The sequence below is a fragment of the Cololabis saira genome, chromosome 12 (genome assembly GCF_033807715.1).
Source record: "Cololabis saira isolate AMF1-May2022 chromosome 12, fColSai1.1, whole genome shotgun sequence".
NCBI lineage: Eukaryota > Metazoa > Chordata > Actinopteri > Beloniformes > Belonidae > Cololabis > Cololabis saira.
Window position 1 is genome coordinate 8,673,942 of NC_084598.1, and position 13,994 is coordinate 8,687,935.

Below are 13,994 nucleotides of genomic sequence, written 5' to 3' on the forward strand. Positions count from 1 at the left end.
TCACTGCTATTATTTGTAATATATTATATTATTTGTATTCAGCACAAATTATCTGTCCCCACATGATAAAATCCACCATAGCCCCTGATTTTTTTTTACAACTCGAGTACTGTTAACGGAGCCACAGAAACATGACAGCATGTAACCCTCCTGCCCCCAAAAAGCAGCTTCACATACTTGCTCAAAGTTCACTTTGATGAAGTCCTAACACTCAGCCGCAGTCAGAATCTCTAGCCTTCCTAAATGCTTTTTCACCATCTGCTGCTTTCTGCAATAAAGCCACGACGAGAGCAGATCCTCTCGTTTTAATGCAACACCATTGTGTGTAGCCTCTCACTCCATTCCACCGGATTATACCATTAAAACAGAGACCAGAAAGTCATTTTGCATTTTTTTTTTTAATTTTGTAAGACACTTTGAAGTCATTCCTGAAAGAGGAAACACATAATTTTGGTTCATAGCACATTAATGCCTGGCAAGACAAAAAAAAAAAATATTAAGACTACATTGACAAAAGAAAAACAAAAGAAACAAAAAAACATTTACAAATCATGAAAGCAAAAAATATAAACAATATCTTATATATAAAACATAACAGGCATAATAAATATGACAGAAACAAAAACTAAAAGTAAACAGTTAACCTATTTGGTTTGAGCAATGTTTGGAGTAAGGTTAATAATCACCAATCTGAACAGTTTAACTTAAATTTCCTGGAGAAAGTTGGTCACTCGTCTGCAGTCACTCGTCACAGAATTCTACCCCAAACTTCGCTCCAACCTCCTCGTGTTTCCATCAGGACAAGTGGGACTTTGCTTTTCCCATAAACTCGCTCTCGCTTTTTTTTGCCTCAAGCCATAAACTGTAGTAGTGCAGAAAACAATTCAAAACGGCTTTAGTCACCCATTTTAAGTCGTTAGTTCAACAATCTAAGACATGAACTGTAAAGAAGGAAGTCCGGCGGAACTGAAATGTGACGGGTTTCATTATTGAACCACATTGCCCTTTTCTTTTCTTTTCTTTTCTCTTTTTTCCGATGAGCTACACAGATCTACCATCTTTGGGTGCTTTAGCATATTCATGGGGGGATCGGTTTTTGGGTACGGCACACACACATCCATTCACGCTCACTTCTGTACACTAACAACATCACTGTCTGATTGAAATCACTCTTCAGTGATTCTTCTACTTAAAGATAACTGTGCAATTATTTCTTTCTTGGAAGCGAACCAGGAGTAGTACAAGTGTCAGGAGGCTTTTCCTTGTTGCGTTTGCTTTTTTTTCCATTTTACGCCACAAGCACGTTCATGATTCACTGTCCCCCCTTGTTTCTCCTGGGGAGCGGGAGGAAGTGAAGCGTTGGCCCCGCCTGTACGGGGTGCAGGGACGAGGTTGTGGGACGTCTGCCTGGACGTCTCCTCTCTGCAGGGGCAGCACAACCAGTCCCACCCCCCCGGCATGTTCCAGCTCCCAGCCCCCTTAATGCTACCTCTGTTGCAAAGTGCAATCAGTTAATGTCTCTCTGCCTCTCCCTTCCTTTCAAGAAATCCAGACAGTCAGGGGGGAAAAAAGAGAAAAAGTACTTTTTTTATGTATAAATGTCCAAAAAGTAGCGGGAAGAGAGAGGGCAGTATGAGAGAGAGAGAGAGAGAGAGAGAGAGAGAGAGAGAGAAAGAGAGAGAGAGAGCGAGAGCGAGAGAGAGAGAGAGAGAGAGAGAGTGCATCTGTGTCAGGAAGTTCAGTCCATCCTCAAAACACGTGTTGTTTCCTCGTGACGTCCACTCAGCGGTTTCCAAGAGTGGTTATACCTCCCTGGAAATGAAAAAACAAAAACATGAGTATACACATATCTATACGCAGTACTGGAGTTGAGGGGGGATGATGAATAAAAACGATCAAAATCATCCCCCCCTGAAATAAAAACGGTCCAAATCATCCCCCCCTGAAATAAAAACGGTCAAAATCTTCCCCCCCCTGAAATAAAAACGATCATCCCCCCTGAAATAAAAACGGTCAAAATCATCCCCTCCCGAGGACGGTTTCAGGGGGGGGCAGGGGTGGGCTGTGCCCACCCAAACGTGCGTCCTGCCCACCCAATCAAAGTTATGGGGATCCTTTATTTTTTTTATAAATATAAAAAAATATCACAGAATATCTGTACCGTTTCTGATTGGGTGGGCGCTGCAAATCATTTTTAGACACAACAATGAACGCAAACCGCAAAAGTTGTGTCTCGGCGGAGGGACCCGGTGTTCAGAACAGCACACACTGAAGGCTGATTTATGGTTCCGCGTTACACCAACGCAGAATGGTGCGCGTCGCCGAGTACTCTACGCCGCACCCTACGGCGTAGCCGTGGCTCCAGAGCCTGCACAGACCGCAGCACACCGCCACCCGCACCGGTGTTCTGCTTTTGGCAAAGCAGCAAAAAATGGCAGAACACCGGCGCTCTCCGCCCTCGCCGGGATGGAAACGCCTCTCTCCATCCCGGTTCATGCCGTGCAGGCTCTGGAGCCGCCAGGCTGCCGCGGGACCTTTTAAATCCACGCAGAGCCTACGCCGTAGGCTACGATTGATTGATAAACAAAAAAAAAAGCAAAAAACAAAATAAATGCAGCCTCAACAGGGCACAAGCCAGTATTCTATTTGTGCCGGTGTTCTGCCATTTTTTGCTGCTTTGCCAAAAATGCTACCTAATGGTTTTCTACCTTTGCAGAGGTACAATTTTTGTGTTTTGTTTTTTTCTGTATTTTACTCCCTAGCCCACTTCCTTGTCTCTTGCCAGGCCGTTATTGTAAATAAGAATGTGTTCTTAATGACCTGCCTGGTTAAATAAAGGCCAATGACTGAATTAATATCAAATAAAGCGATAGAATTGTTGTTTTTTTTTCTCTTTATCGTATAATGTTCACAATGTGTAATGCAATTCCTGTCATGGGTAGTGTATTTTGAAGGATAAAATACTCAACATCCCATATTATCCATTTTACATCGTGCAAGAAATGATTGGCGGGGCAATCAAACTTTGAAAATCGACTGTGTGCATGCGCAGAACCACAAAGTAGCATTTCTCGGCAGGTAGCAAGGACTGGCAGAACACCAGTCCCAAACCCGGGTAAATGCAGAGGGTAGTGTCAGGAAGGGCAATTGGGTTAGCATACTGTGGAGAAGATAGATGAACTGATACGATGATAGCATAGTTTTCTATGCATTTCGGGGGTTTGACCCCCCAAAATTTTTCATCGCCCACCCTACATTTCAGTCTGCCCACCTTAGTGGGCCTTGCTAAATCCGGCTCAAAACGGTCAAAATCATCCCCCCCTGAAATTAAAACGGTCAAAATCATCCCCCCCTGAAATAAAAACGGTCAAAATCATCCCCCCCCTGAAATAAAAACGGTCAAAATCATCCCCCCCTGGCTATTAGTGCAACAGAGGGATGTGATGGTAACTCACGATGCCGTCAGGGTGGAGTTGAGGACCAGAGTGGTGCGTATCCGGTACAGCTGAGCCAGCGTCAGCTTCTTGTGCTGCTGGGCTGGAGTTTTCCTCTTTTTGGGGGAGCTTTGTCCTGAATTGCAGGTCGCCACCGACTCGCACTGCTTCTCCGAGCAGCCGGATGGAGCCACCTCCCCGTCTGAGCTGTGGATCGGGATCTCCTCCTCCCCCTCGCACGGCCCCCCCGGCCCGGGCGGCCTGAGGCGGCACCGGGCCTCCTCCTCATCCTCATCCTCCTCCGCCGGATCGCCCACGCCGGCCCCGAGCTCTTGGGCGGCCGGGCTCGTGCTCCGGTCGTCGTCCCTGGAAAACATGTCCTCTCCGTTGTGGTTCAGCTCCGTCAGGCTCTTGCTGTGAGCCAGCGAGCACGCTTCCCCGTCCCCGCACCGGGACTCCTGGTCGGAGCTGAGGGCGTGCGTGTCGGAGGGCGGGGGTTTACTGTGGAAGTGCTGCAGCAGGTTGTCCTCGGAGCGGGACAGAGTCAGAGAAGAAAGCCTCTGCAGGCACTGGAGTGGATGGATGTGAGGCCGCCGGCGGGGTTTAGACGGCTGCACCACGGAGAGCTGGGAGCCCAGAGAGGCCTCATCCTCTTCCTCCTCCTCATCCTCTTCCTCTTCCTCCTCCTCCATCTCCGCCTGGAGGAGCTGCTGCTCCTCGTCCTCCTGCGACCCCCGGGATCCCTCCTCCTCCTCCGTCTCCTCCCCCTCGCTGTGGCCGGGCTGGGGGTGCAGGTCCTGGGAGAAGCACTCCGGGGAGAGGGTGCCGTAGGCGCTGTCCATGGAGAGGGAGCGGCACTGGGGGTCCAGCTCCGAGCCCTCTGGGCCCTCGGCCTCCAGCTCCAGCCCCGGGTGGGGGCCGGGACAGATGCCGGGCTGGACCTGGTGGGGGGGCGGCTGGACCTCAGGTCTCTCGGAGAGGGGAGCCACAGCAGGATGCAGGTCGTTGTCAGTGTCCACCTCCAGGTTTGGATCAGAGGCCGCGAGCTGCCGGTGGTCGCCTGACTCATCCACCTCCATCACCGCCAGGGTCTCGGTGGAACCGTCCGACTGACTGAAAAGAGAAGGATGAGCTGGTTAAGTCCATGCAGACATCAACATTTTGGTCTATGACGGGGGTCAGCAACCCGCGGCTCTACATGAGCCGCATGCTTAAAAAACCTGAATATTGGCAATAACCCGAATTTGCACGGCCATGTAAACACCAATAACCCCTTTGAATAACCCAAATTTGTTCATATTCGGGTTTTTAAAGGAGGGACTAATCACTTAATAAATGTAATGAAGGATATGAACATTTCTGCATTTGTAGACGGTAGAAAGTACCGGGATAGCGAGATTTACAAGAAGGTGGGCGAAAAGTTGCGCGAAGCAGCATTTGTTTTGAATTTGGATACAGGAAGAAGAAGCAGAAATGACGGTAATTGCGTCATCACGTTCTCCGTGCGTCGCTGGTTTGATCCAGATATCCCAAATGATTAATTACCAAGTAAACGGAATATTCCGAATGTTTCAGTAACCGGAATATTAGCAATAACCCAAATTTTGACTGCATGTAAACGTAGTCAGTGTGCATCGTGTTCTGCATTCTGATTGGCAGTCTCCCCGCTTCTTCACTTCCTGTGTCAATAACGTTGGTTGCTTAGCAACAAGCTGAGAACGGCCAATGAACTTCAGCAGCAGCTCAAGAACGGGAGCCTTTGATGAATCGTTCATAACAGTCTCAGATATAATCCATGGTTTCATGTCGGTTTATAAGAATCTTTTTGCCCAGAAGAAAAAAGAGCGACAATGACGACCCATAAGTATGTTCTTCTCTGGAAAAACACACCTGCACCGCGGCTTTAGAGGAAAAAGACGCTACAGAGCGAGTCAGGATGCAGCGGCATCAGAAGAGCAGTGGAATACGCACCAGTCACAATTTGTCTTACTGTACTTATTGTATTTTTTTTCATATTCGTTTTTCATTTTCTCCCATTCAAATCCAATTGCTCGGGTCGTGGTGGGGCTGATCTCCGCAATTTGAAGCCTTGTATAATAATTGTAAATAAAAAAAAAGGTTTCTACTTTGCAGATTTCACTTATCACGGGTTCTTTTTGGAACGTAACCCCCACGAAAAAGCGAGGGATCACTGTACATTTCAAACAGTAGCTTTGTATGCGAGTACCTGGAGTTCTGCTGGTCCTTGTGCCGCAGGATTGGAGAACTCGTATTGGAGTTGCTGCTCTCATCTTCCTCCTCCTCCTCCGCCACGACGCCCGCACAGCTCTTGAGCAGGTCCTGCTGCCGGAGAGCCTCCTCGGTGCGGAGCTTCTGCAGCTGGTTCTGCAAAGCAACAAGTCCTGCCCATTACAACAGGAACACCCCCAGAATAACAGCACTACAAACACACACTACACACACAGGATAACTAAGAGATCTGACTATTATAAACCAACAAATAATCTCTTTATTAAATATAATACTCCATGATATAGTAGAGCAGAAAACGGTTTTATTTGCCTTTAAAGCCCAGCAGAAACTGCTTCCAAACTACATTCAGGATTTGTTCCAGATCAAAGAAACTATGACCTGAGGGGGAAACTCATGTTTGAGATGACGACAGCAAGAACAAATATTAAAAAGAGATGTACATCAATTAAGGCTAGAGAAATATGGAATAGTTAAAAACGTGCAGTTCTATCTTCAAGTTTAAGAAAATGTTTAAAGAAAATATTGTAAATAAATACAAAACACTATAATTATAAAGTATATTATCAAAAACATTCTAGAATGTGAAACGTCAATTTCATATTTTGTCTTATTCATTTTTTTTTTTTTTTTTTACAAAAGAAGATCGGTGATGCAGCGTTTGTCAACTACGCCCCAAAACTATGGAACACACTGCCCAAAAACATAGGTAGAAATCTTGAAAAGACAACTTAAAACCTATCTCTTCACTCAAGCATTTAAGTCTGCATTACTTTTATACTTTTAAATGTTTTTATATGATCATTTTTATCTTGTACTCTTATTTGTTGATATTTTAATCTTTTTATTTTTCATTTGCCTATGACTCAGTGCAGTATTTTTACCTTTTTCTTCTGTGGAATAGTTTGTCACTGAATATTAGATCTGCTCAGACCCTAGTGGTTTTTAAGTCTTCTTTGAAAACGTATTTATTTTCTTTGGCTTTTGGTGTACGATGAATAGTTGCCCACATTTTGTGAGAAGTGATTGTGCACTTTATGTGTCTGTTCTTTGCCGTCTATTTTCTACTTTCTATCTTTTATTACTATTTTATTGATCATTCTAGCATGTTAGTGTTTTTATTGTTTCTACATTTTGTACTGTATTTTCTTGTGGTATTGTTTCATGTTATTGTATGCTGTACAGCACTTTGGTCGACCTCGTCGTTTTTAAATGTGCTATATAAATAAAATTGACATTGACATTGACATTTTTATACTCAACATTGCTTTTATCCTATCTTAGTAGTTGTTCTGTGGAGGAATTTAGAACTGAATTTTGTCAGGGTTATGTATTATATCACTGCACTTAAATATTTGTGTTTTTTGTTTTATTTTCTGTGGTTGTTTCTCTATTTCTCATTGTTCTTGACATGTTTGTACTGTTACTGTGAAGCACTTTGAGCTGCGACTTTCATATGAAAGGTACTATAGAAATAAAGTTTATTATTATTATTATTATTAAAAAAAAAAGCTCCATCCCAACCCACCTGGACGTTGCAGACTGCATCTATCCAGCCTCGCCCCTGGGTGGCGCTGTTGGCTTGGAAAGTGTAGGCTGCCACTGCACTCTTAAACTCGTTGAGGTAGATGAGAGTGAAAGAACCTGAAGGGATGAAAGAAAGAGAGAAAGAAAGAAAGCGAGGGATGTCAGTATTACAAGGTTGTGCTTTAAGTGCTAAGTCTTACAGTTTGGATTTCAGTTGTGTTATTGTTGTTATGTTGAAGCTTCTCAAGGATAAGAATTTCCTGCCTTTGTCTGCTTCATATTAATAGACAAAACAGGACATTTGGATACTAAATATCAAACTTATGGCTTCAATAATGAGTTAAAATCAACACCAGTGGACTCACCGGGGTCTTTGAGCTCCTTACAGACAACATTGTGGATGAGAAGAGGCTGGCGGATGATTTTTACTTTCTCCACTCTTTTCACCGGTTTAGTAATTAAAAGCTGGTCAGTGAACAGGAAACAGTAGACCTCCATCTGTGAGGGAAATAAAATCATTTTAGATATGACAGGAAGACTGTTTTTTTTTTTAAATCAAACTTGAAGCAAACCACGTGTGTCTGAATCCACTAAATCAGGGGTCGGCAACCCAAAATGTTGAAAGAGCCATATTGGACCAAAAACACAAAAAACAAATATGTCTGGAGCCGCAAAAAATTAAAAGTCTTGTATAAGCCTCAAAATGAAGGGAACACATGCTGCATGTTTCTATATTAGTTAGAACTGGGGGAATAATTCATTATGCACTTTGAGAAAAAAGTCGAAATGTTGAGAAAAAAGTCGAAATTTCAAGAAAAAAGTCGAAATGTCGAGAAAAAAGTTGGAATATCGAGATTAAAAAGGAAAGGAAAAAGAAAAAAAGAGAAAAAAAAGGAAAAAAAGAAGAAAAAAAGGAGAAAAAAGGAAGAGAAAAAAGAAGAAAAAGGAAAAAAAAAGAAAAGATATTAGCTATAACTGGGGGAAGATTTTTTTTTTTATTATGCACTTCGAGAAAAAAGTTGAAATGTCGAGAAAAAAGTCGAAATGTCGAGAAAAAAGTCAAAATTTCGAGAAAAAAGTCGAAATGTCAAGATTAATGTTGAATCAATCTTGAGACAAAAGTTGAAATGTCGAGAAAAAAATCGAAATGTAGAGAAAAAATTTGAAATGTCGAGCAAAAAATTTGAAATATCGAGATTAAAAAGGAAGAAAAAGAGAAAAAAGGAAAAAAAGAAGAAAAAAAGGAAAAAAAAAGGTCACATTTTTAAAATAGCTCCAAGAGCCACTAGGGCGGCGCTAAAGAGCCGCATGTGGCTCTAGAGCCGCGGGTTGCCGGCTCCTCCACTAAAAGCTAAGAGCTCCTCCCGTGTTTACGAGCAGTCATGTGACTCGCTCTCACCCTGCTGTCCTTGCCCTCTTTCATCCTCAGCGCTCCCTCGAGATGCAGCTGTCGCGTCTCCTCCGGTGACGTCTCCCTCATGGGAGCCATCAGGTCGAAGCGGTTGTACTCTTTGAGGATCTAAAAGGAGAGAAGACAAAGAGCGTGAAACCCAATTTCGCATGACATGTCATGTCTGAAAGCAAACGGAGGCCCATAAATCGTTTCTCGCCTTCTCGACTTCTTCGCTGCTTCCCTCCACGGCCTCGTAGGAGTCGATCCGGGCGGAGACGGTGGCCAGTTTCTGCTGGTCCTGGCGCTGCTGCATCTGGGAGTCCACGCTGTTGATGAAGCCCTCCACCGTTCCCACCTGAGGGGGGACAACACAGAGAAACGTTGATTTTTTTACACCTCTGGCAGAGCAGAAATCTACGGAAGAGCATTACGGCCATGCAGGAGAAGAAATATTTGAGAGGGGAAGATTTTTTTTCATTGTGCACTTTGAGAAAAAAGTCGAAATGTCGAGATTAAGCTGGTTGAAACTAACTGTTGAGCAAAGGTTGAAAGATCAATTCCTGCAAAAATGGAGAAGTGAACTCTATAGGATGAACGTCATGTGATATTTATGTAGAGTTTAAGCAAGAGTTTAAGCTAGAACAGTACTTATTGTGTCAAAATCAAAAGTATAGACAGGCCATTTATAATTTTAGGATGAATAATAGCAAATACCAAAAGTCACTGGAAGGTATAAAGGTCTGGATAGAAGTCAGAGATTCTGTAACTCTGTAACATCAACTGTATTGGAGATGAGTTTCATATTTTGTTTGAATGTAAAAATGTAAATATAATGAATCTCAGACAAAAATACTTACCAAAGTATTATACAAACCGACCATTTATGTTTAAATTGATTTTGTTACTTCAATCTAATAAATTAAATGTTATTTATAAATTAGGCGCCTTTTTGAAGAATGTCCTTCCTCTGTTTAAATGATTTTTATTTATTTATTTAATTTATTTTTATTTATTTATTTATTTTTATTTTATTTTTTAGCCAAATTGAGTATTTTAGTTGATCATGTACAGCCTGCCACTTGCTACAAATGTACAAATGTTTGTGTTCTGTGCTCCATACCATGTGATCATGATCGTGAGTTGAAATAAATGACTGATTAATTGATTGAAATACAATTTCGAGAAAAAAGTCGGAATTTTTATGAATAAAGTCGAAATTTGGTGAATAAAGTGGAAATGTCTCCTCTGGTCCATCAAACCCAGTTAGAGCGACTGACAGCTCTGCAGCAGCAGCCGGAACTAACTAACTAACTAACTAACTAACTAACTAACTACGGTAACTAACTAACTAACTAACTAACTTACTTACATCCTTGGAGCGGAACGTTAAGGAGACGTTTCTGAAGTTATGCAACTGCATATGTGTGATATGTGTTTGAAATCAATATTGTAAAGCCAATTCTTGTATTCTGAACCTTATTACCAACCAAAAATTGTTGTTACCAAAAGAAAAAATTTCAACTTTTTTCTCAACATTTCGACTTTTTTTCTCGAAATTGTACTTTAACATTAACCTCGACATTTCAGCTTTTTTCCTCAACATTTTGACTTATTTCTGGACATTTCGACTTTTTTCTCGAAGTGCATAAGGAAAAAAAAAATCTTCCTCCTCTAAATTATCATTTTTATTTCCCTCCTGCCTGGCCCTGATACTCTCCCGTAGGAAACAGCCCAGCATGGGTCCTGGTGGGAGAAGCTGCTCATTTAGCAGATTTTAACGTCCTTACCATGCTGTTGACGCTGTCGCGGGCCGACGGCTCCTCTGTCTTCTTCAGAATGCTCTTCAGCAGGAGCGGATACTTGGTGAGTCTCTGGTGAGGCTTGGCCAACATGTCGGCCAGTTTCAGCCGGTTACACTGCTTATGGGTCTCTGCCCACTGGAGGAGAAACACGCACGTTTATTTGTAGAGCATTATTCAACACAAGGTCATTCAAAGTGCTTTACATCAACATTAAAAGCGGCTAGACACAATTAAACGGTAAATAACAAATAAAATGAAATGATAAGAAAAGAGGTAACAGATATGGAACTCCAAATCTCACATTATCAAAAGCGATTTTTAAGATTTTTAAAAGAAATTTATCATCTCATTTAATTCACAATTAAAAAAAGTTTTCTTTGTTGATTATTTTTTGTGTGTTGATGATCTGTAACTACTGTATCTAGTCTAACCCTTATTTTTTGTTTATAGTTTTCGTCTTGTTTTTTTGTAATAACTGTTTTACTTCCTAAATTGAGGGGAGGTCCGCTGCATAGGCCTGTTGGCTTTTTGACCTCTCCTGTCACATTTGTTTTACTATTTTGATTGTAAGTGTTACTTTTATTGTGTGCAAAGTAATAAAATAAAATAAAAAATAAATAAAAATAATAAAAAGCACAAGTTGTTAAAAAGTAAGGGCAGTAGAATACAGCAGGTACATCTCATTCTTACAATGGCAAGAATTACGTTTCTATACGGTCAAAACGTTCAAAGACCGGGTCAAATACAGTATTACAAAAGTAATCTGTAACAATTCGTACGGTGAATTAAACCAATTTGACAATTCTATGCCACAATGCCTGTTTCCAGGTCTTATTTCACACAACTGACGAGTCAAAATTTCGAGAAAAAAGTCGAAATGTCGAGATTAATGTTGAAGTACAATCTCGAGAAAAAAGATGAAATGTTGAGAAAAAAGTCGAAATTTCGAGAAAAAAGTCGAAATGTCGAGATTAAAAAAGGAAAAAGGAAGAAAAAAAGAAGAAAAAAAAGAAAACGTACAAAGACTGTAAATAAATAAATAAATAAATAAATAAAATCAAACAAAGACAGGAAGTGAAACCCCGGTTGACGGGGAAACATGGCTGAGGACATGGTTCGCTGCAGAACTCTGGGATTGGCTGCACGGTGACAGAACTTACCGTGACGTACGTCCTGAAGAGCTCATTGTCCCTGAGAAGCGTGCGCATGTACTCCATGCAGCCCTCCTCCTCCATGCAGTAGCGGATGTAGGGCTTGAACCTGGAGCCGAACTGAAGACACAAACACAAACATGCGTCACAGACCCGACCACATGAGCCGGTGAAGAACTAGACACTTCACTGCCGGCGCTGCCCGACTGACCGGATCAAATCAAATCAATCTGGATTTTGAATAGCGCTTTTCATACAAAATAAAAAAAGCAACGCAAAGTGCTTTACATAAAACTCAATAGCACACACACACAGGCACAAGCCAGAGTCCACTCCCAGCATGGAGGCTCCCCATGAGGAAACACTGGAGATAAAAGCTACAAGAAAGCAGGAGAAGATATGCTATGAAGTAAAGATACACACTAAAAGAGTTTAAATGTATAACAGAAAATCATAAAAGTAGGTCTAGAAAGCAAGACATACTAAAAACAAGCATAAGAACAACTTAAAACCATAAGAGCATAAGACCTGGGTTAAAACAAAACACTGCAAAAACTCAAAATCTTACCAGGAATATTTGTCTTATTTCTAGTTAAAATGTCTAATTTTTAGTCAAAAAATCTCATTACACTTAAAACAAGAGTCATTACCAGAAAAATAACTTATTTGACAATTTTCACCTGTTTCAAGTACATTTTCACTTGAAATAAGTAGGAAAATCTGCCAGTGGGACAAGATTTATCTTCTCATTACAAGCAAAAAAATCTTGTTCCACTGGCAGATTTTTCTACTTATTTTAAGAGAAAATCTACTTGAAACAAGTGAAAATTGTTGTTTTTTCCAGTAATGACTCTTGTTTTAAGTGTAATGAGATTTTTTTTGACTAAAAATTAGACATTTTAACTAGAAATAAGACAAATATTCCTGGTAAGATTTTGAGTTTTTGCAGTGTGTTGTTTTAACCCAGGTCTTATGCTCTTATGGTTTTAAGTTGTTCTTATCTTTGAAATTGCCACTCGGGGATAAATAAAGTATTTCTGATTCTGATTCAGATTTATGCTTGTTTTTAGTATGTCTTGCTTTCTAGACCTACTTTTATGATTTTATGTTATACATTTGAGTTTTTGAAAGGTTCATCAGAATTAACTACTTTTCTCATGATAAAAATCTTGGTTTAAAAATTGCTGCCTGAAGATGAAGTTTGTTGGCTAGGAAAAGAGATATTTCGTCACTCTGTAGTTCATTATCAGTAATCAAGACAATATGTGAAACTTAATTCACCTATGGGTTTGTGAATTCATACTATAATCCAACACATGTGTTGACAGCTCCTGGTCGGCATTGACAATAAGCTACTGTCTATGGATGTTGAGTCGCCGTGAAGATTTTGAGTTTTTGCAGTGCAAGAACAGCTAGTTAAAACAAGGGTATACGAGAAAGACTAAAAGGAATCAGCTAAAAGCCAATATAAAAAGGTGAGTCTTGAGCTTTTAAAAGCATCAACAGTCTCAACAGATAAGAAGGCCCCAGACCGTTAAGGGATTTAAAAACTAATAAGAGAACATTAAAAGCCCCAACTGACCGTGCTGAAGCCGTGGTGCAGGTGTGTGGGGTCCAGCAGGGCGCGGGCCTCCCGGGCCTTCTCCAGCACCTGCAGCATCACCTGGTTCCACAGGGACGTGTGCAGCCGGACCAGCTCCTGGATGTTGCTGAACAGCTTGGCCGGCTCCACCTCCGTCAGCAGACCGCTCTCCTGCAGGTTCAGCAGCCCACACAGGAACAGCTGGACACACGGACACAGCACAGCGTTAGTTACCCAGTACATGGAAAAAAGAAAAAAAAGGAAAAAAAAGAAAAAAAAAGGAAAAAAAAGGTCAAACATTATTGAAAAAGCTCCAGGGAGCCACTAGGGCGGCACTAAAGAGCCGCATGCGGCTCTAGAGTCGCAGGTTGCCAACCCCTGTCCTAGACGAATCTATCTGATTTAATGTTAACATGATCATTGTGGAGCTTGATGGATAATTGACAGTTCATAGACCACCTGACCGACAGTTAGATGCAAATCCATCATTGTCATCATCTCACAAGCTTTTTCGCCTTTCGCGCATCAATTATGTGATTGAGGTTAGAGCAACGAGAGTAGGCGGTGAGTGGCTCAAATAACACTAATAAATAACACAAAATAAACAAAGTTAACGAATGGAACTAATTAATTTGACAAATGAATCACTTGGCCATTACATTACTGTGGAGGAAGAGAATGTTGCTGACCGACTGAGGTCCCACACTGCAAAAACTAAAAATCTTACCAGGAATATTTGTCTTATTTCTAGTTAAAATAATAATAATTTTTAGTCAAAAAAATCTCATTACACTTAAAACAAGAGTCATCACCAGAAAAATAACTTGTTATTTGACAATTTTCACCTGTTTCAAG

The 13,994-nt window shown here is 41.4% G+C and overlaps 1 protein-coding gene across 1 annotated transcript in view; it reads right to left on the reverse strand.

Annotated features, from left to right (window-relative positions):
• Window positions 1-389: 389 nt before the first annotated feature.
• The window catches only part of plekhg5b (pleckstrin homology domain containing, family G (with RhoGef domain) member 5b), a 118,265-nt gene continuing 104,660 nt past the window's right edge, over window positions 390-13,994 (reverse strand). The window contains 10 exon segments of the mRNA XM_061735378.1: window positions 390-1,812; window positions 3,456-4,547; window positions 5,662-5,819; window positions 7,213-7,328; window positions 7,577-7,709; window positions 8,611-8,730; window positions 8,822-8,959; window positions 10,392-10,541; window positions 11,567-11,677; window positions 13,140-13,340. Of these exon segments, the coding sequence (XP_061591362.1) occupies window positions 1,803-1,812; window positions 3,456-4,547; window positions 5,662-5,819; window positions 7,213-7,328; window positions 7,577-7,709; window positions 8,611-8,730; window positions 8,822-8,959; window positions 10,392-10,541; window positions 11,567-11,677; window positions 13,140-13,340 (2,229 nt within the window). The 3' untranslated portion in view covers window positions 390-1,802.